General features: G+C 36.2%; 1 protein-coding gene across 4 annotated transcripts in view; it reads right to left on the bottom strand.

Annotated features, from left to right (window-relative positions):
• DOCK4 (dedicator of cytokinesis 4) overlaps positions 1-23,577 on the bottom strand; it is a 253,451-nt gene that overhangs the window by 38,942 nt on the left and 190,932 nt on the right. For 2 of the 4 annotated variants that reach the window (XM_086747731.1, XM_086747749.1), the window contains exons 27-33: positions 19,241-19,335; positions 11,680-11,755; positions 9,981-10,081; positions 9,254-9,312; positions 6,986-7,134; positions 5,334-5,419; positions 63-89 (exon numbers count right to left, since the gene is read on the bottom strand). In XM_086747731.1, the coding sequence (XP_086603857.1) occupies positions 63-89; positions 5,334-5,419; positions 6,986-7,134; positions 9,254-9,312; positions 9,981-10,081; positions 11,680-11,755; positions 19,241-19,335 (593 nt within the window). The remainder of the gene's footprint in view (positions 1-62; positions 90-5,333; positions 5,420-6,985; positions 7,135-9,253; positions 9,313-9,980; positions 10,082-11,679; positions 11,756-19,240; positions 19,336-23,577) is intronic. The other 2 variants (XM_086747741.1, XM_086747759.1) reach the window with 1 other exon arrangement.

Below are 23,577 nucleotides of genomic sequence, written 5' to 3'. Positions count from 1 at the left end.
ATAGTTAGGTTTTCTTTTACAAACACCCTCCCAAGAAGTACAATTTGCAAACAATGTCTTACCTAGGATAAGGACCAAAAAGTGGAATTCTAGTCCAGGAAGCATTGATAAAACAAATGATTTTAATATTAGCTGCATCAGGTTAAAATAGAACAAATAGCTAATTTTCAGAATATATTAATATCCCAAAGACTTAACAGAACTCTTACATAGAATTTATATATTAATTTCATGCTGATATGTCAGAAAATGGGGACTTTAAAGATGTACCTAGAAAAGAATATTAACCAACTCAGTATACCTTCTCAATCAGACCTCAACTTTAACAAAGATTTTTCCTCCTCTCCTCTAATATTTCAGTATGCATGAAATTTAAGAATGGGGAAGGGATTTTAATAAGGTGATTGCCCCTCTTCACTTAACATTTCCTTCTGAGAACTATCATGCACATGAAAAATTCCATTAGCTTAAATGGTCATAAAATTCTTCATTAAAAACTGTTGTGTTGAGTTCTTACACTAATGTAAATGCAGTTTATGCATTGAAGTGAAAAGATTTCAAAATGGTGTTGTAAGTGGAGCTGTCAGTAAAATTACTATTTCTTTCTGTTACAGGCCTCTGATTTTTACTGCTTAAGTTCATCAAATATTCATCATTTGGGCATAAATTTCTAACATTTTCTCTCTGAGAATGAACAAGGAAATATTTATCTCCAGAGCTGTGTTACTTGTATGCTTTGGTGCAGGACCGCAGCTGGATGACACATCCATGGAGATATTTTAGCAGTCTCCCTGAAAATACACTCAGGTATGGTTTACACAGAAGTCTCTGAAAATTGCCACATCAATATACTCAGGGCTTATTAGAGAGTTGTTAATAGCATCTCCAAACCTTCTGTCTGCAGTGGGCAAGCTGTCAGCTCCACTGACCATCATCTATACTGAGCATGTTCAGTCCCATAAAACTCCCACGTCCGAATTTCACCAAACATATAACAGCGCCCAATAACTCCTACATGCCAACTGCACTAGCTATACACTCCAGCTCTGTTCAGCTCCTTACGTACAGCGGGATGTCACAGATGCAGTTCTCCAAACTAATTTGACCTAAATGAAGCTGTGCTCTGCTGGAAGCAAGGAGGAAACACTGATCTTCATTCTGCACCCTGGTATTGATCTTAGACTCACTTCTCTTTTGGAGGCAATCAGATGCCTTTCCCTCACATTCAGAGACTGGCTACCTGTCATCGCTAGCAGAGACAGACGACAAGGCCATCCTTAACCAGAAGCGGCTGAAGCACTCATCTGGCATCTCTGCTTTGCATACAGAATCCACAAGCTAACTTAATTCGCTTTTAAACCCCTTATGTTCCTTTCAATACAAGTTTTTGTGTCTAACAAGAAATAAGAATGGAGCCTGTTATGTTATTAAGCACCAATTACTGCACTGATTTTTCCTTTCTATTGCCTTTCAACTCAGTGTTATACAGGAACATTTCAACCTACATTTATCAAAATAATTACCTACAGTTCCTGGAGAAAAACAGAAGTCTGACTTCTCTTTTAAAACAGATGCTTTTCATCTGTATGACTTATGCATGTTCTTTATAAATGTATTGGCATGTTCATTATAAATATACAATTTCTACAAATGGGTTGTGTAGATACATATTCAGACTGACATCAGTGTCGTCAGATGAACAATTTTATGACTTGCCTTCTGACGCATGCCTCCCCCTCTCCACCATACATCTTTCCTTACAGTGCATAGAACAAACACTCTGAATGAAAGAGCTACTTAAGTATATCCCTTGGCTTCCTTGTAGCTATATCTAGATAGAATTAAATTCCTATTACTTGCATGTCCCATAGCCAAGACGCTATGTTCTACAAAGCACTAAGGGGGATAAACAACACAAAGAAACAATTAAAACATTTCTGCCTTATCCATGCTACTACAGCCTAACATCTGGGCTCACTTGAACAGTTGTGGGTTTGGGTTGTTTTTTTGTTTTTTTTGTTTAAATTTTAATCTTGGGTTCCAAAGAGTAAGAGAGTAGAATGGGGACCCAGAGGATCAGAGCTTTCCAGGGATGAACATCAGGCTTAACCATGTTCAGGCTAGCTCAATCATGTAGTAAGTGGATTTTATATGCCTAAGCCACAGAGTTAGTCAGGCCACTAACTCACAGGCATCTAACCCTAGAGGTGCCTTAAAACAACTGGATGTCTGTTTTGGAGCACAAAGCCCCCCAGGAACCTCACTATAGCCAGAGGTTTCCTCATCTAGACAGATGGATTAAAGTCAAACTTTGCTGCAAAAGTTCAGAGATCAGTAAGAAGCTACCCAAACCCCACAAAACTATTCAGAAGGGCTCTGAAAGACTCAATCCAGATAGAGCCTAATGGACCGGGCAGTGCTGAATTCAGTTATGCAACTAGGGGAAGAAATTAAGAAGACTGAAGACAGCATGGGAGAGGTAGCAGTCATGATGTTTTATAGAATAGGTTCATGGCTTGAGAAATCACCCACAACCTGTCAGAGCTCAGTATTAAACGTTTGCTCTGCTTAAATGTCAGCTACTGTCTCTTCCAAGAGAAGCTTCATCGGCAGGCCACCAGTGGAGCTCACTAGCCCAGGGTTTGTGCTTCAATAATGTGGCCATCTAACCTCCAAACCTGAAATGGCTTGTGTTAGGCCAAACTGGAATACAGTTACAGGAGTAATAAACTGGCAGCATCCACCGGATTCAGAACAAACAAGCTACTTGAGTATATCCTTTGGCTTCCAAGGATTTTGTTCTAACCACCAACTGTTTAATAAAGTAAAATAACTCTTTTCCCTGTGCTATTAACTCAGGAATTCAAATGCAGTGTTACAGTGTAAATGTAGATCAGGATATCTTTCATACCACAATTACACTGAGTGGCAATTACAACATCTAGTTGTCATGAAAGCAAAATGTTCACTACTCCATGCTTTGCAGCTCTCCAAATGACATCAGGAGCTAATTACTGAGCGGTCACATTCAAGTCCCTAGAAAGACACTGATTCAAAACAAACAGCGGTCATCTTCTCCTTACTTTCACTATGTCTTTTCATTTGATAAAGATCATCCCATTATAAGCAGTAAATTCTAAACATATAATATTTTAGATATGTCTAAAGACATTTATAATTTGTCCTTTAAAACAGAAGATGTTCAAAGGAAAGATGCAGTGTTTGTCTCTGGAAAACAAAGCAGTTAACGTGGAAGTTGAGAGATCTAAATTCATTTTCCAATTCAGACAAAATAAACAAAAAGCATGACAAAACCTGGAAGTGTCACACTCACTGCAGGTACTAGACTGTATCCAAAGTAGGTGTGTGCATTCCCTCGGCTCCTAACTGTTCAAAATCAGCCATGCTGAGTAATATCGCAGCATTTGCTTTCATTAAAGACTACAAAACCTCTGCTTGCTGCAAAACTGTATTACTGTTTCACATTCCTTGGGTACCTACCACATCTCTGCCTTAACAAGTCTGCTTTCTTGCGTTGTGTAAAGACACTCTAATATTGCTTAGCTTAAATGACCCATAGAAGAAATTAAAAAAAAAAAAAAAAAAAAAAAGACATCTTAAGCTAACTGACCCTGTCCCTTGTATTCAGCTCCCTAAACTGTCCACCTGATTTTAACAATTTTCCTTCACATCCCCTAAAACACTATACTATCCTCCATTTTAGATTAGGATCTTCTGCAAGCTTTCCTCTTGAGAGTTGTTAATATATGGAGTCAAATCAAACTCAGATAAAAAACTAATGGTAAATACTAGGTAAATACTATTTTTTCTTAAGCTGGAAGTGAACTTAAGCAGTTACTCAAAAATTTCCCAAAGAGTTTCGTTTTAACTTCTGTTATATCAGAACAGAAACAGCAAGTATAGTGATGCTGTGAGACATTTTGCAATTCAAATTACTGTGACTACGTCTTCAGCATTCAGATTTATAAAAGACACTCACCATTTTTCACTGTATCTTGTTTAACATCCCCCCAGTTTAAATCTAACCCAAAATTATAAAAAAAAATAGGAACTGTATTTCTTATGGAATTTTAAGATATTTCAGTGATATTCTGATGTATTTTGCACATGAGAATGCATTTAGACTTCATTTTATAATTAGAGCTTTACCCTTAACTTAATTTTGAGGCTAGAATACTGTTTTATTGACATCTTATCTTTTATTATCTTTACTCAGAGTATGACAAAATTCATGAATAATTACAAGAAAGTTCTGCTTTAGCATACTGTACTGCTGTTTGTCATTATTAATCCATTTCCATAATATTCTGTCTAATCTCTCCACTGACTTTTGCTTCTGTAAATGATAAATATCTAGGAACTCTATTTTTTCAAACTCAGTACAATTACAGATAACTATGTGTTTGATATTCACGGACAGCAAGATCTGAATGTTTTTATTTAAGCAAAGATAGCAGAGCTAAAAGTAATACCTAAAGAAGAAGGAATGGTTAAGAAGCCATACAAACAGAAAAACATCATGGCTTTAATAGTACTGAAGAAATACACAGCCTAGACTCCTGAATAGGAACAATTCCTCTCCTACTAACCACACAGAAATAAGTGAAATCTTCCACTTAGGTGAAAATGAGTTCTGAGGAACAACAAAGATGGACTTCAGTTAGTTATTTTGCACCTGTACGCTGTGACAATCATTTATTTCAGTCAATGGAAAAACTTATGGGCAATCTTAGGAACTAATTATTATTAGTTTTTCTTACTAGCTTTCAGTTATATGGTCTTTATTAAAAGATAGTAAAACTTTAACAACTAATTTATAAAAGAAAATAATAAGAAATAATCTTATCAGAATAAATAAAATTGTATACATCAATCAAGAAATCAACAAGTGACATTATACAGATGAGTACAAGTTTCTGGCAATAGAAAATGACTTATTTAATAGCTGTTTGTTGAATTCTCATGCCTTGTTTTCAAAATGCTCTGTTTGAGCTCTACCTGCACCCTATGCAATTAAGAAGTATTTCTCGCTTCTTTCTTTTTAAAAATAGTAGGTAGAGAAAGAGAATGTTCTGTGATATAACAGATTTAGCCTTTCCCAATTATAGCTGTATGCAAGAAATACAGCCAGACTTTACAGATGCCATCAAACACCATAAAATGTTTTATTCCTCGGATTTTCAGGGGGAAAAAAGAAGAAAGAAAAAATGAGATTCACAACTGTTTTAAGCATTACTTCTCTACAAGGACATTAGCATCTGGTACAACCAACCGAACTCAAGGAATTAGAGTAAGATAAACATATTACTCACATACTGTTGAAGAGCTCTCGGTACGTTTCATCACCTTTACCTTCCGACATTAGGCTGTCCAGTTTGTCAATCAGTTTTGCTTCCACCTGCAACATATAAGTGTGGTGTAAACTGCTTCTTTCTCCTTTAATGAGATTAGAGAAAATTGAGGGAAGATTTGTTTTTATGTAAGGGACTTTACTAAATGCAGATCTTAGAATTATTGGTCAATCATGTAAATCTGATGGTAAGTCACTTCATCTCTTTGAAGCTGTTATCATTCCCAAGGTTTGTGGGTTTTTCTTTTTTTTTGTGGGGTTTTTTTTTTTTTTGAGGGAGGGAGCTAATTTAAATTGAGCAACGTGACTTTAAAACTACAGGCTGAGTAGCATTTGCTGCTGCTAAGGCAGCTATCTATTTATGGAGTCAGACAAAAAGCACACAGCCCAAATAAATTGCCTGAATTCTGACTGTAGGGCTGTAAACACAAGCCATTTTCTTAGACTTCAATAAAAATATCATATTTTCTGACCTGCAATCCACTTTTTATAAATTAATTGTTATAAATGTCTGTACTGTGCAGAACACTTAGGGGTTCAGACTTTCTTTCCCAGCCTTCCTTACCTGCTGCTGTATTTGGTTAGAAATCCAATTTGATGGATTTACATATCAGCTACTAAAGAAACTTACAGAACATATCTAGTGACTAATGATTCCTTCAATGCTTATTTTTAAGTGTATTGATTATACAAAATATAGAGGTGAGGCTACACTGTGTGTTAATATTTCAAACATCCTTTTTAGCAGTAATATATTAGCAACCACAAATCTAGGGGAGGAACCAAGCTGTTGTCAAGATGTTTTATTAGAGAATAAATCCATTACAATTTAGATTTAAATCCAAGCTGAAAACACAGAGAAGCAGAACAAATGGATTTTTTCCTTCTCACTCCTTGTTAACATTTCTATGGTGATTTTTAACAATAAGCTTATATATTGATAGTGAAAAGCTACCTACTTACATCATACACACTCCTCTGTTTTTAATTGTTTGTTTTGTGTTTCAGATACAGTTCCCACCCTAAGCATTATGATTGCCTGGAAGTAATACTTCTGCTTTCCTTCATTTGAAGCAGCAGGAAGGAAGGCACTGAGAAATGGTTTGAAGCAGTCTGAAAGAACTGAGTGGGAGCTGCAGGAGCAGATGGCACACTTAGTTGTTCCTTCTTAGCCTGTTAAGAAGGTGTTTGAGCAGCAAGAAGACTTGGATCCTTACAGCAGAACATTCCTCAGAAGGACTATCTGATCTTTTTTCATACTAACTGGAAGGGAAGCTAGTTGAATCCAATCTAACCAGTAGCGTGTACTGCTGTAAAGCAGAGATGAAAAACCACCACAACAAAATCCGCCTTGGTGAAGACAACTCAGGTTTTGTTCTTCACTTCAACAGGCCATGGATTTTATCCCTCATCTTACATTACTAACACGATAGCATCACTTGGAGAATCTTACTACCCCTGCAGAGAGCAAAAAGGGAAAACCCTGGTCATCCCTCTCTAACAGGTATAATGTTGCGGCTACCTTCTCCACCCTGAACCACCAATGGTTGGGACCAACACTCTCTAAGTGCTTGAATTTCAGTCCTGTTTTATACACAGCTTCACACACAGTACCTGTTTAAAGCTGCCACTTCGCCTTTGCTCCCAGTCCATCATGTCATGGAAAATGGGAATCATTACATTCCTCAGGTCTGGCTGAGGGATCAAGGTCACTTCCAGGAAAGGGCCAATCAATGCTGGAATGAAGTGAAGCTTGTGTTCCCCTAAAATGAAAACGAACATGAACTTGAATGTGAATTGGCTGTCTTGTGAGCTATCAATCCAAATACTATCTTTTGGCTTCCTTAAGCCCCAAAAGTGCAGAGAAAAGCTGTAGGCAATAGAAGAATATAAGGCCAACATAATTTATCAGATTTTATTATGCAATACTGAGTTCAGAAGTGACAGTGGGTTATCTGTATCCCAAGTTAGTCTTCCAGAAGGAGAACAAAGAGAGACAAAGTCCCTTCTAAGCATTTAATTTATTTTTCACAGGAATGGTTTGGTTTCTAAACTCTACATTCTTGTGTCTACAAAACAGGTAATTGTCTGGTCTTAAATGCTCATCAAAAAGAGGCAAGTACTTTGATTTTTACCTATCTTTAGTTTTGTGAATACAGAAATGGAAGTACATGTTTTGACTGCAGGAAAGGGAAGATGTGACTCAGCTGTTCTCAAAACAACTCACTTTAAAATCAGTGCTAAAACATCTTCCATTAACTCCCCATATTCTACTTAGCAGAAACTACAATACTTACTTCTTGTCAGGAAAGCTAGAAATGCTTTTCTAGATTAACAGTCAAGACTGATCATTCTTAATAGAAAAGACCGACCATTTAGTTTCAGTTATCCAAGCGTAAGACTTCCGATATCTTCAGAATAAGTGGATTATGAATCGCGATGCACTAACTTTCCAAGCTGGAAATTCATTTTCATCCCAGCCTACCTCTGGATATTCCAGTGGGCAGTAACCTCTGTCTGCTGCTTTGTTTGGTGTTTGTGCAAAGGAAATCCAGAATTCCCTCTGCTGAAAACATCCTGGGATGCATATCCATATGAAAGCAAGGTGACTGTACAAGGATCAAGGTTTATGATGACTCCTACTGCTAAGAGAACTGTAAATGCTGACTAGCATAACACCAGTTGTATGAAATATCCTGGCTACAGTATTTAATTGGACATATCACCAGATGAACTCTGGTACCCCATAGAACTCTTCCTTATCGAAAGGCATCCTGATTCCCTCCTTGCTTGCATGCTAGTTTTCTGTTCAGCACCCAACAATGAGAGAGGGGAAATGATGGACACTAATGTCTTACCCTAGCATGCAGAAAGGAGATGGGACCCGGGAGTAGATCCTAGATATGCCAGTTTAGAAATATCTATCATGTACCCCAAAAATTTAGAGGGATGCCGTAGAGAGAATACCAAATACCAATACCAAATACTGTAAATAAGTAAAATATGCTATATAGCAAATGTTAACAAGATATTTATAAGCAAATATTTCTTATTTCAGACATTTTTCTTTCTAGTATAGGCCGATCAGACAGATCAGGTTTTTTACAACTACGTATCTTGCTGGGGAAGAGATTTATAGAATTGAGATGATAGTATCTCAGTAATCACCGATGGTCTTCGTATCCTTAATAAGCCCTTTAATGAAGTGAACTATTGAACTACTGAAATATAAAGATTACAAACATAGTGCCCAAATGTTCTACTCAGTTTTGATTTTCTTCCCAAACAACATTTAATTACATTTCTCTGAGGCTCATACTTTCAAAAAATTTACACAGTTATTGCTTATAAATATAAAAGTGTTCCTAAGTTTATATCCAAGCATATATTTTTCTCTTGTTGTCCAATGTGTCATTCATACATCAGTCACTGATTTGTTTATGCTTTTATATTTTAGTGCGACTAGGACTTAGGGGAAGACTTCATGTAAATCTAGCATCTCAGGAGAGCTTCAGAATCAAGATATATGGCTGTTCCTTAAACTGTTTGGCAACAAAGCTACAATTGTGAACATATTTCCAGGCATAGTAATTCTGCCTAAAAAGAGCAGTACTTTCTTTTCTGATTTTCTCTGACGGGATTCCTTCAGTTGTCTTTGAAGAAATAGAGATAGGTGAGATACGGCATCAAAGCTTAGAAAGCTGAGTTCAGCTATAAAGGAGCAAACTACAAGTGACTAGGGTTTTCCTAAACTTAAACAAAGACTTAATGTGAACTTAATTATCATCAACTCCTCTATTACTGGCAAGTGTATTTAACAGTCAAAGAAATAATAATTGGTTTTCATTTTGTGAGGTACTGACAATGTGCTTAATTACTTACCTAAATTTTGCCACATGCTGAAGATTTCACATCCCATTGTTACCCGCATGTCACCATATCTGCAATGTATTTATAAAAAAAAAAAAGGCAAGACAGTGAAAGATCATATAAAAAAATCAAGTTCATATTCCATTCTGTGCCATTTTTAAATGAAATGTTTCATTCGTAGACCATAAAAAACTACTTCAAAAGTGATGACTTCTTCCAAGTTTTTGCTCTTTCCATTGTACCCAGCTAAAACTAGATTCCTAATCCCAGGTTATTTGTAATATTGTCAAAAGTATCAGTTCTTTCTAAATGCTATACATCAGTAATACAGCTGTGAAGTAAAAACTATTTTTTGCAGTAATATGCTACAGTTCTTTGAGAACAAATTGTTTCGCTCTAGCTTAAAGAAATACAATTAATTCATACAGACAACAGCGCAGTACCTGACAAAAACACCAGAACCAGTCTGAATCAACTTACGCATGAACTAGAAATTTGTGTTGGCGCTGCTACAACATGCCTATTTTTCTCCCAACATCTGAACCAATCTAGGCCCTTCTAAAAAGGCTCCTATCAGCCCTGAAGACCTATACAGAGGGCCAGAAGCAACTCTCATTCTAGTCAGTGGAAATATTGTTACTGTTATCTTTTGGTAAACCTTTTTGCAACCTCCCATGTCTTGAATTTTGAGAACTGTTTGATCTATTACAGTTTTCTAGAAGCTGACAGCAGTACTTACTTTTCTAAAACCTTTTTCTTCTTGGAAGGTGTGAACATCTCCAGTTGCAGACATAACTGGTTTATAAAAATGACAGCAAGAAAAAAGTAGGAATCCCATATCTACAATAAGCATATGGCATTTGGTTATTTTATTTTCTCAGCAGCACCATTTTATGACCACTCAAGATGCAAATTTTCAAATCACATCACTAGTTTCAGTCTCAACTAATAAATCAGTCAAACTGTTTTTGACTAAATTTTTTTGCATCCAAATATACTTTTCACCAGCCCCAAAATGTTCAGCAGAAATACATCTATTTTACATAATCTGTATCTCTTAAATGTAAAGGTTTCCAAGTTGCAGATAATATTTTTTCATCCTTCCAAACCAGAAAACCATACCTTCTAAATCTGGAAACTTTTTTTGGTATATGAAAATAGAAGATTACAAAAAGTTATGCCTTTAAGTCCAAAAACCAAACATTCTGACACCTGAAAAAGTATCACATAACAGAATTGTCTTTGTCTGGCCCATCCTACTTTATATTATTTGCAAGTCTCACTTGCTGCAGGCTTCATTGGACAAAACTGAAGCCAGGTTTTGTTAACATACTGCAAATATACAGATATTTTGTGCACCAGCTTTATGAATCAGATATTGAATCTTCTACTTAAAGATAAATTTAAAGCTAAATAAAAAATAAATTGAAATATTAATTATTATAACCCAGTTATAGATGCTCCACGGCAGGAGGAAGGAAGAGATGTAGGAGGAGCCCTATTCCAGACACTGCAGTTCTCCAGCATAGTAATAACATTGCTAAGCAAGTCTAAGGAACACAGATGCCTTGTCTACAGGCAATTCTTTTACCAGCTTTAGCCTCTGAACTCATAGAACTGTATAAATGATAGGGTTCTTCACATCCAGTTATGTCAAGTAGATAAATCTGCATTCCCACCAATCGCTCCAACAGGAGTCTGGATTTTCAGAAAAGCATCCACAACTCTGCTGGAAGTCAACAGGAGCTCGCTGTCTTCTCTAGGAAGGAAATTCTGCATTTTTTATGATGAAGTAATTGCACTAATGTCTCTTGGTTTGGCAGAATATTCATGCAAGTTTCCATGGGAATGGGTCTTTTAGACACATTCCTAGGTCTTCTCATGTGGCTCCTAAAAGCATCATTCTGTAATTCACAGTTTATCATAGGTGCCATATCTCTCTCTGTGAGGTACTCACTAACATCTTTTAACTACATTCACCATGCAGTGTCATAGTTTTCTAATTTTAATTATGCAGCATGTCAATTAGTCCTGAGACAAATTACAGAAATGCAAACCCATATTTTTGATAAATTTGCATTGATTAAAAAATTGAATAATCTTCCCTTCTGTGAAAATTCCAAAATAAGAGAGAAATAAAAAAATTAGTTTCTATAATCCAAAAAATTGCTATGCAAAAATCCTGAGTAAGCAGTCTAACATAGAGACTGAAATAACAAAACAAAAAATAAGATGGAATTAAAAAAACCACAGGACTCTTGATTTTTAACACAGTACTGTATTTAAGAAAAAACTTAATCTCTGAGTACTTGAAATTGCTGATTTAGTATACATTCTGGCTGTTTAGATGCTGGAGCTAAGTTTAATAACAAACAACCAAGCCACGGGATGATGTAGCAGCTATTGCATCTGTCTTATATTAAAAACATTTACTCTACCTTGTAATCAAAGTTTTCATTTAAGAAGTTTTTACGAAGGGCATCCGAAAGGTACAAGACTGTAGTAATGATCACACTGGGAAGAAAAGAATAAAGACAGACAGTAGTTTTCATTATGTGGAAATTCATATTTAATACTCAAAAGTCAGACAACTTTCCAATGAAGAAATAGATGTAGCGTGTACAGTGGCATTAAATATCAGATTTTAAAAACATACGAAAATCTGACCACTAACAGCACCTATTGACAGAAAACACGCACATTTAGAAAAAAAATCATAAATATAGGTGTGATGTAAGAATGTGTGCTGAAAACAGATGTGTACAGAAGAATATAATTGATCAAAAAGACAAACCATAAATTTTGTTCTGCAAATAATGCTGATATCAGATTTAACACACACTTTGTCCTGCTAGCACTAATGTATACAGTTGGGCAAACTGCTTTCAACTTTCTTGGTACTGAAAATACGTGCATATAGACTATAAATATATCTAGTAATTACCAATGCACAATATTAACAGCTCTGTGGACAAAAAGTCTTTTTAGTAACAACAGATAAATGCAAAATTGCATGAGCTGTGCGAGAAAGATCTGCTTCTAAAGATCTCTATTCTGTATGTTGCAAATGCTCATACACTGCTCTACATGACACCTGCCTGAATTATATTGATCTATCTTAGACAAATATACACAAACAAAATCCTTTCACAGTGGTTGTCACCAGAAGTCAATGACAGCCTTGTTTATCGCAGCAACAAAGTTTGGTAATCTACAGAAACAGAACATCCTTAAAGGTTATTTAAACATAATTCTTTTCAATTATTCAACCCTTAAGCTAACCTCTGCAGCACTTGTGTCTATCAACATATTTAGTAAAACCAAAAATCCATATAAACCATTACATTTTTTTGAAAGCGGTCAGTAGTGGATACTCATGGGGGAGCGAAAAAGATAAACACAGAATGTTCTTTTTGCTGTTACACTCACGTATTTTTCAACAATCAACTGTTTAAAGACCTTCTGAGAACAAGGTTATATCCACACATTTAATTATCATCTATCTACTATTAATATATCTAGTACTTCTCTGAACACGGTTCTTGACCTGTATGCTGTTACAATGCTGAAATTTGTTTCCCTTCCCATCCTTTGGATTTCCTTTTTTACTTTTTTTTTGCAATGCATTCAAGACAAAATATGTTTTATTAAATATAAAACCAGCAATATACATATTTCAAGGGCATAATATTTTTCATCTCCACAACGCTGAACCAACTCAACTAGGAGATAAATTATGTTTTTCTTCTGACACTTTTGACAGATTTCAAGTTTATATATACAAAATGGCTATGTATCATTTACCTTATTACTAGTTCAAATGTTTGCTTCCATTTCTCTACTTTTAAAATTACTGTCCCTCCCAAGCTTTACCTTCTGGGTTGATGTGTCACCTGTAACAGCCACGTCTGAGACTGTTTTCAGAACACTGCTCGACTCTCAAGTTTCATTCATTCCTAGTTCCATCGCTCAAATGTCATTTTCATACATGTTGTTTTCTCAACAACTATACTGTAGCTTGCCTATCCAAGTAGCGTTCCACGTTTAGCACTCATCTGTATCGTTTATCCCACTTTTCCACCAACAGGGGGTTACACTGTCTGTACAGAACTCTCCGTTGCAGCATGGAAGACAAAGTGAAATGCTAACAAACTGTAATATAAGCAACCTAAGAATCAAGGCATGGATACGAAAACAGTGCTGTCATTCTTGTTATTGTGCATGATTTAATTTGCAGCCCATATGTTTCACAAAATTGAAATAGTTTGCATATTTCAGGGGGATGTTCTGATAGAAAAGGTCAGTTCATTGGAACTATCACTATGTAAAATTTCAACCTAAATCCAAAGTAATAAATCTCTGAAAAATCATATGCAAGAGAAAATTCCACAAGACCTCAAGAACCACAACCATATTGCCAAGTTTACATTACATAGTTCTATTTACGTCTGAGCCAATTCCTTTCCTGTCACATTCTTCCCATGGCAGGTGAAACTGAAGAGAAAGATCTGCTTAAATTCTTATGAGAAGGTGATCAGAGCAGAAATCTTAAATGCAATTTTTAATTTTTTTTCCAGAATTTTCCTAGTATAACAGAATAACTGCAACACAGGTATTTCTCACTACAGACAACATAGCTCAGGTTTCATTTATCTGGTAAGTCAAAGATATGATGTGAATTAGTTGATAAAATGTGGGTCTGCAGAGGGAAAACATGTATGTTGTAGACAAACTTCAAAACATCAGACTGAACATACGAAGATGAAGCCTTTGGTTTTGACCCACAGTCTGTTACTCTGAATCCACAACAAACTAAAGTCAGGTAGGAGAGAAAACACTGCTAAGGTTGGGGGGTTCTCTTTCCTCTTTTCCTACAGGTAATAAAGGTTTTATTTAAAAAAAAAAGCAAAAAATGCATAAAACAGAGACAGCAGCCAGAGGACAGATGGACAGCTGTGTGATTCAGTACAATACTCGCATTCCAAGTTACTTCCCAGCCAATGATTTCAAAACAACAACAACATTTATTTAAAATCCATTTGAGTATCAAACTAGAAAACAGAGAGCTTGTGACAAGACTTGCTTTTCTTTCTCTTACCACCCGCCACAAATTCGTTGGCAATCACTGACTGTTTTACAGGAGAAAAACCTCTGCTTTTAGCTACTAAATTTTTCTGGCCTCTAAATTATTCTGCTAACCCAAGGTCCAGTCAGGCTGTTTTTGACAGAGTGGCTTTTCCGTGAAATTTTGATAGCAAACCTCTCTGCAATAGCCTGTCTGAAAAATCCAAAGCAGCCCCTAGAAGCTCCACAACTGGTTTGCTGCCCGGACTGTGCTCTGGCAACCTGGCTTTTACCAGGGCAGCCAATGGTAGGAAATGAAAGCTTTCTTTTTTCCTTTCTGATATTAGCTTCTCATTCCATCCTTTGCTATTTCAGAGCGAAATCTTCCCAAGCACAGAGGTGTCTGAACAGAAAAAAAAAGTTTCTTTCATATTTTTTAAATAAATGAAATAAACCTAGAGTCACATATACGTGTATATATCTGTTGTCATATCTGTATAAACCTATTCATACACCCATGCCTATGTATATATGGCTTTTTTTTTTTGCGACAGACTGAATGCCAGGTTCAGTTGTCAGCAACATTTTGTATTACATAAAAGCAAGAACGTTGTTAGCAACACTGTGTATTACATAAAAGCAAGAATTTTTGTTCATTGTAGGAGTCTCAAACTCCCACACCATGAGAGCTAACACGATTATTCAAAGCATCCATAATGGTGAAACTAATGCTAATTCGATGTCTTCCTTTACTGTGTATTCCATTTAAGTTACTTTTAAAAATATGTCTTTCAGTCATTATTGAATCAAATGACCAAAAGATTCTCTGTTAAAAGTCCCTATGCCCAACTGTCAGCAGAAACATTTGGAATTTTAGTATAAGCAACACACTATAGTAAATCTTACTTTACAGATAAATTATTTTACTATAAATAATAATATTCATACATCCATTTGGTATGCTTATAAAATTCAAATTGAGAATGAATTGAGTACGATCTAGCACCTCTACCATTCAACAAAATACTGAAAGGATATACAGTTAATCATACTGAGATCTTTAAAATCAAAGTTTCTTGCACAACGAGAGCAGTGGAAAATTAGTTCATTGTTCAATAACACACAGGCACAGTATGTTATAAGTATCAAATCTTTGCTCAGCAAGTAATAGAAACTCACTTTGCTCTCCAACAGCCTCCTCAGTTGTTAATGAAACATGACATACCTGGAGTTCAGCTGAGTCTGTTAAATGCTCTCAAAATATGCTAGTCAATTAAAGCATTAGATAAGTGACTCTTTCTGCGACCTTAGAGTAACTTAAGCAAGTGACCATTACACAGTGATTTCCAGTTGAGAGAGACATTATGAAGGTGTTATCCAGAAGCTTTAATTTTAGTCTGCCATATTTTATTATAGAATTTTGGACTGCTTTCAGGTGCTAGGCAACTGAGTCAGACATGTTCCCTATATTATGTGGTATTCATTTGCAGTTACAAATAGAAGATTTATTTAGAGGTCCAGCAAACTAGTTTACTACCTAGTTGATGCAGAAAGTAAATCTATCCCTATAACAAAAGAAATTAAAATTATATTTTCCATAGTATATATAAAAACGTATTTTGCCACTCAGTAGTAACATCCATGTTGGAAATATTAGATAACCATAAGCAACTATTTTGCTTTGCTGATTAGCTCACTACAAATATTACATGATTACGCAGTTTTAAACAGAGTCAATTTCTTTCATTGCTCTTTTTTTTCGCATATTGTTCTCCTTCCATCACAGAACACAACTTAAAAAATACCTATTTCTCTGCCTTAGTGCTAAGTCTGCCTTTTTCCACGTTACTTTATTTCCCAAATTTTAGAAGTTACTTGGTAGTTTTATAATGCTTTATAATGCTAACTTTTTCATGTTGAGCATCTGGACATTGAGAATTATAGATCATGCATGCGTCATCATGAAGTATCTTAATTTCTGGATAGTTACAGATTTCTCTTGAGCTCACAGTATCTTCTGGGGTTTTTTTTTTATCCCAGACAGCATCCAAGTATCAGATGCTACACAATTACCGAAAACACTGCAACAAGAAAGAAAAAAAAAACAACTAGAAGCCTGTGGGTAGCAATATTTTTATATATAAATATTATATTTTGAAAGAATTATGGCATTTTAAGAACTAAACATCCTTCAGGTAATTGAAGTTCTGCATATATAACAGAAAAAAAAGAATTTCTTTTTCCCCCTCAGGAAAAGCTTATTACCTGATTACATCCTTGCTAGGACTCATTTCTTCCCTAGGCTCAGACAGACTAAATCTCTCTTCCTGTAAACACCAGACAGTTTGAATTTTTATACCACTCTAGGGACAGGGGAGAGAAAAGACAGTGCTGCTGCTGATGTGACAGCAGTGATGGGTGAAGCTCCCAAGACACACACTGCCTTCAGATTAGCGACCGTTTCTTGGGCTGAAGCCCAGACAGCTGAGAAGGTGGCCATCTGACACTGGAAACACGACAGTCATTTTATTCCTGGGAAGCAGAATTTAGAAAAGATCCAGACTGTTAATGGATAACTTGATCATGCTCCTAAAAAGATGGGCTTGACCTTCTAGTTTTTCCTTTTAGACATGAATGGAGGTGCAAGGAGTTCACGTTTTGTCTTCAGTCCTGAAGAGTCTCAGATCATTAGGATCGCTCTGGCTCATTGAGCGAAGCTCAGGGAGAACGGCTCACAGCCCCTTTTCTCTGTGGTGCAGGTAGTGCCCTAATTCCTCATCCTGCCTCTAGGCTCTTCCCTTTGCACTTACAGACTTTGGGCTGGGACAGTTCTAGCAAAGCTACTGCTCCGTGGCTCTGTGATTTTGAACATCCTCAGGAAGCTGAAGGAAGGCAGCCACTGTGACGGCAGTGGGGAGCACAAGTGCAAGGAAAGAGCTCCTATTCAGAAACAGCTCCAGAAAAACTAGTGCTCCGCAGCTGAGAAGAGAACACAAGCGGATTTTCCTTTCTGCTGCCTCAAAAAGGAACAGAAACTCAGCCGTAGATACATAACATAGGAACAATGAGTCTTCAGTTCACACCATGCTTTTAAGTACACCTGGCCAACCCCCTGTTTCATAGCAAACAAACACTGCCTCCACAAAGGAATGAATGCCTAGCAAAGCAATTATTGAATGTTGAATTGGTAAAGATGTGTTTACATCCCATTTGCTCGCAGAAATGCTTATGGAATTGTGTGTTACCGGGTTCAGTTAGCTGATCTGACTGGCTTCTTATGGCCAATTCCCACCAGCAGTTACTGTCAACTTCTACCTATCTTCTTTGCTTGGCAGAATTGGATACAGAGTCACCTCCCAGACAGTCAGAAACAACATGACATGGATTAAAAAAAGGAGATGTGTGATGCTAACTAAAATACTGGTGCAAGTAAATATTCCTTTTGCAGAACTCAATATCATCATCTTTAGGACATCTGAACACCACCAGCCCGAGGAACATGTGCCAAGGTCGTTCCTAAATCTTACTTTTGTATATGTCAGCTGTTGCAAAGCCATCTGCCAAGCCAGCTGTTTCTGGAATATGTAACAATTTCTTAGATTCTATATTTAGTCTAAAGTTCCTATGTTTTTTTCCTTTTTTTCTTACGTTTCTCAATTTATTTCTTAAGCATGATTAACAGATGCAGGCTGGTATCAGCTGTATCTTCTTTAATATCATACACAGAAACAAGGATCATATCCATTCCTTGATTATTAACTATTTTTCTCTGCAATTCAAATTTGGCAAGATTAGCAACACTAAGATAGGTAACAAAAATGAGCAGAAAGTATTATTTTTTTCAAGTCATGACAAAGTTTAAACAAATACTATGATGCTTGCATATTTGCACACATACAGAACAAATATAGATCATGAACACAAGTTTTGCCAAACTTAATTGTAACAATAATATTGTTACTAGTAGTCTGTACAGCACCATGAATTTAAATTCTCTTTGGAGCCAGCAGGCACAAAGCAGACTAAAAACCGATTTCCATTAGGCATTGCAATATGTACCATGAAAGTTTTAAGTCAGTCCTAAATTCCGGATTCCTATGTCCACCCAGTACAACCCCACTCCTCTGCCGACACTGGTGTTTGTATAATTGTATTGACTGTTCAACTGCCTTATCTGACCTAAAGCTAAGCCTACAAAAAAAGATACCTGGTGACATTGGTGAAATAAAATTTAGTACTTTCAGACCTGTTGTAATGACTTCTCAGAAATGCTGGGAACTTGTTTCTCTAACAATAAGGCCCAGGGACAGAAAGACTAGCTCAAAGGCAGGTTACATCTCAAAGTATCACTAGGTAATGCTTAGAGCCCTACCTTACTGTGGCCTGTGCTGTACCTCATTTCCTGATTTGCAATTTTTAATTTGTGATTTTTTCTGGCAAACACTAAATTAGTAAACATGCAAAAACATTGTTAATGATATTACAGCAGATAATTTCTTCCTGAGAGCAAACAGATCTTTACCAACTCAGCATTTCAACAAACAGATTTGAAATTAAGTTCTCTTGAGACTTGTCATTTGTTACTTGGAAAACAAAGCTGTTGATGCAAACACTCAAGTGTTTGAGTTCCCAGTTTTATGTGCTTACTGAAATTCAGAATAGAAAGAGGTACAGGTTATATTATGAATTTGTCATGTAAAATAAGTCAAAAGATGTAAAACATTAAATTAAAAAAAAATAAAAACTGCAGTCAGCATTATAATAGATATTTTGAATTTTTATTATATACATCATATAACTTTATTTATTTCATAGAATCATAGAATGGTTAGAGTTGGAAGGGACCTTCAAAGGTCATTTATTCAAAGGTTATTTATTTATACTGTGATCTCCACATACTGCCCATATTTTTTATTAACATTAAAAATGCCTTACTTGTTTGCAACCAAACGCATCACCGTCCAGTCTTTTGGAAACATCTCTGGTCGTATTAGTATCCGAAATACGGTGAAAATCTGCAGCAGGAAATCCTTTGAAAGAAAAAGAAGCAGTCATATATTTTTGCTGCTTTAAAAAGAGTGGTGAGCTTTAAAAATATTTTAATCAGAGAAAAAAATCATTATAGAAATAGGAGAAATGCATTTATTTTCAACATAAATATACCTCTGAATATTTTTTATTTTTTTTTATTCCCCAAGAAAGCTTCAAATAGTGATTTAATACATTTTTCTTAAAAGCAGGAAAATAATTCAATGTGCCATTTGATTGACAGCAATGCATAGGAGAAATGTCAAAGATACATTTGGTTTCCACCCATACACTTCCACAAATGTGATCCCGAGAACAATTTGCAAATCAAAAAAAGCACTTTACAAACACTACAGATTTCTGAATATCTCTTTAATCATGCCACATTTTCATAACTTTCAAGATTTATTCTAAACGTGGCATTATTTGTTGGGAAAGAGAAAGAGAGAGTTTAAGGACAGTTTTACCATTTGGTTTGCAAAGATCAGTGAATTCAATAGTGATGCCCAGGCCCCTGGACTGTTATTGCAGCTGTCTGTCTGTATGCAAGTCACTTAATCATTCTGCCTCATTTGCAGAATCCATAAAAATAGTGAACACATGCAAGCTTCTTTGAATGTAGAAAGCACTGCTTAAGAGCTTTTAGCATTATCATCTCCTATGTCATTTAACTCACTAATAAATAACGGAATTAAACTACTCTTCTCATCACACGGTTTTGCACATTTCCTTTTCACAATTAAAACTACCAACAAGGGTAATATTTCTAACAGCCCATCTTGATTGTGTATGGTACTGTCAGTATTTTTTTAGTAAGCAAAATGGAGCTTTGACATCATGAAGAGCATGAAGCAGGTGATATCACATGCTTAACAGCATCAGCGTGGTACCCAACCTTGACATGTTTTGCATTGATTCTACCCAGGCCACTTGTGAAGAGTTAGCCTGAAACACAGATGAGATGAAGATACAATCAAAGGATACCAAATCATTCTGAACACCAAAAGATATTCTCAAGTGCATCTACCAAAGTATAGATCACAGGCATTGCACAACAGATGTCTTTCAATGGAGAATCACTGTAAAGGGGGATGAATGCAGGCGCCTGGAAAGGCAGCTGAGATCCCTGCGCCCACCCACCAGAGAAGATTACATAAACGCAACAACCTGTTTTCTGAGCAAGATGCCAAAAAATTCTCTGTATTAAAGAGTATTAATGATACCCATTGCAGCTAACATTGTGTTTGAATGCAGGTGACCAGTTTACAGATAAACAACTAGCTCTACGAGCAACACATTTATTCCAGACTGCTTTCCTATAGCTTTGCACCTTGTAGTTAAAATTTCAACACTTCCGCCTGCTCCTTTTTTTCTTTAGCAGTTACCTCCCTTCCCTGTGCTGTAATCCCTGCAGCTCTGTGCCATAATCCCAAGAATACAGCAATGCTGCTGTATGTCACCTCACAATAATGTCCCAAATTCTCTCATATTCCATTTTTATCCCACCTGTTGTCCAGACACAATATATGTTGCTGCTGTTAGGGAGCTAACTGACCGACTGCTGAACTGAAGAGACCAAATGGCTGCTGTTGGGAAACCAAGCAATGGTTTAAGGATTTAAAACCCAAGGGCTGCATGAAGTGTAAACTTAGTGCCTTTGAGACCCATGGGCCACTGCCAAAGCCTGCTGAAATTCATCAGCTTGTTCTAAAGTCTCTAAGAAAAGAATGACAGAGAGGAAGATCAGATGTCTTTAGGTAACTAGGCTAAAACCAGAATAAATCTTTTATTCCAAGCAAACTTTAAACCAAAGGAAATGTAGACCCTGGCATTAAATTTTGACTCATTAACACCAGGCTAATTATTTCTAATTTTAACAGAAAAAAAAGAGAAAATTGTGTCATCAGTTTAGTGATAAGTGATATTAGATACAAACTGTGGATTTGAAAAGCCTGAGCAAGAGTGAAGATCTCTTTGTTACAGCACATGTTAAAAACATGTAAACAAAATGCAGTATAATTTCAAGCTGAAATATAATTGAAAGAAACAGATAACTCAAAAAGCTTTAGAAAAACTAGTGAGTTGTACGATTTTCAAGACATGATCATTAAGTTTCTATTAAAAAAATTAATCTGTATCTAACTCTTATTTTTCATGATTCATTTTTTTTTTATATTTTGTAGTACATTTCCATAGGAATCCATTATAAGCATAACCAAATAGTATAACCAAGAAAATAACGCAAGTGTAAAATGCCAGTTGACTAGCCTGATACTTTGCCAATGGCAGAACTGCTCAATGCCAGTGTTCACTCCCAAGGGACCCACCTTCATGTAGCAATTCCAGAAAAAGTTTTAATCAGCATTACAACGCCTGGCGTTTTGCACAATGCAATTGCTCATTTTTGTTCCATGGTTCAAACATCACAAGTCATTACTATGAAGTACCATTCATAGAAGATCAGTTTTGTAACTATATTTTGAACCATTTCCTTTGCACTGAACTATTGTCTTTCATAGTTGTATCTGCTCTGCTGAACATATCATAATGATTTAGAAACAGATTTTAACATTTAAAAAACATTTTTGCCGGCAGTATAAGTGAACTAACATTTGGTTGGTTGAGTACAGATATAATTAATGTCTCATATGCCTTCTACCTTAAGAGATAGCAAAGGAGTAATTTTGCCCTTTTACGTACTCTAAATACCATCTCTTAATACTCCTACCTAGTGTACATAAACTCGCGTACTATCCTACACCACTTAAATAACATCACAATATCACAGTTCAGTTTCATCTAGCAGCAATATTTGCTTGATGAAATTACCAAATTGTGATTAAGTGAGAAGGATGGCCTTCTGAAAGACTGAAAACCATCTATTCACTCAATCAAAACTTGCCTTGGACTTTCATTCACATTTCCTTGTACGCAGGTAAAATTATCTGTAACGCAGGTCAGACTCTTCACTGGATCTCTCAGGGTACATCTACATTAACATTTTAGTTTGGGTCAATAGATTATTTTGAAGCTAAATGCTTGATCATCCATTGCTTTGCTTTGCACTGCAGAGTTACTGAGCTACTTGGTATCAAGTCTTCGTAGAGCATCCTAGAACATTTTTGCAGAGTGCCAAGGTGCCCATACGAAAGAGAACAGTTTGATGGCGAGTTGTCTCTGCCCAGGTAACTCACCCATCCTGTGGCCAACTCCTTTCCCAGATCATCTTTCCTTCACTGCTTCCTCAATCTACATTAGAAGCCACCCAAATATTTGTTTTAGAGCTATCCTTCTGCCCCAGCACTCACCCCTTCAGAAGTCACATACATGAGCGGATGTCCCGGCACAACAGGGGAAGGATGGTGGCTAGAACTGAGCTTCTCCACCAGAGGCATTCCCCATGCCTACAGATCTCACACAGCCTGTGTCCAGGAGGTTATTAGAGAAAAGAACACTGGAATAAATTGCACTAGGTGGTAGCGTTCAGCACCCACCTTACCCTGCTCAGGCTCCTTTTGCTGGAAGAGAGGGATCAGAGAACTAGTAAGGTTTACATCCACCCCCATGAAATATTATATTTTCCTCCATCAGATCTCTCCTGTAGATCTATTCTGTCACACTATGTAGGGGTACACTGCCAATGGATAAAAACTAGGCCTTCTGGCAGGTGCTTATTTGTTTCTTTTGTCTTCTTCTTTTAATTTATTAATTAAAAAAACCCATACATATCAACCAAAATCACCTTGCTGTGGTCAAAGCCGCATTGTGCTAACACATACTGTTTTTCTCATTCACTTTCCCACTTCTCCTATTTATAACTTCTGCAGTTACCTTTCATCATAAATTATATCTGAGCTTTTTTGTGGCAGTAAATATCCGCCTACAAGGGTGTCTCTGCTCTATAAATTGTTATAAAATATATTTACTGGAAGAAGATGGTATTTTGTGGTAAGCAAAAGTAGCATATCTTTAAAATAATATTGAAAGATAAAAGGAAACATTTAAAATTACTGCCTCATTAAATTCAATGTTTCAAAAAGTGAGTGAAGTATGGTCTCTGATGCTACCACTCAGCCATGAATCCCCTGTCATTTCTTTCTTACTTCATTTGCATGTTTTCAAATATAATTTTTTTTTTCTCTCTTCTGCTTTGTGTGGAACAAACCCGACTCACCTGAAAAACTGATTAAAGTAAAAATAGTCACCATGTCAATTACTTAAACTAAATATATTTACAAAATAGA

The sequence above is a fragment of the Chlamydotis macqueenii genome, chromosome 1, assembly GCF_036417535.1.
Source record: "Chlamydotis macqueenii isolate bChlMac1 chromosome 1, bChlMac1.mat, whole genome shotgun sequence".
In the NCBI taxonomy this organism is placed as follows: domain Eukaryota; kingdom Metazoa; phylum Chordata; class Aves; order Otidiformes; family Otididae; genus Chlamydotis; species Chlamydotis macqueenii.
The sequence above is the reverse complement of the archived record's forward strand: the minus strand, read 5'-3'. Positions and strand labels throughout refer to the sequence as shown.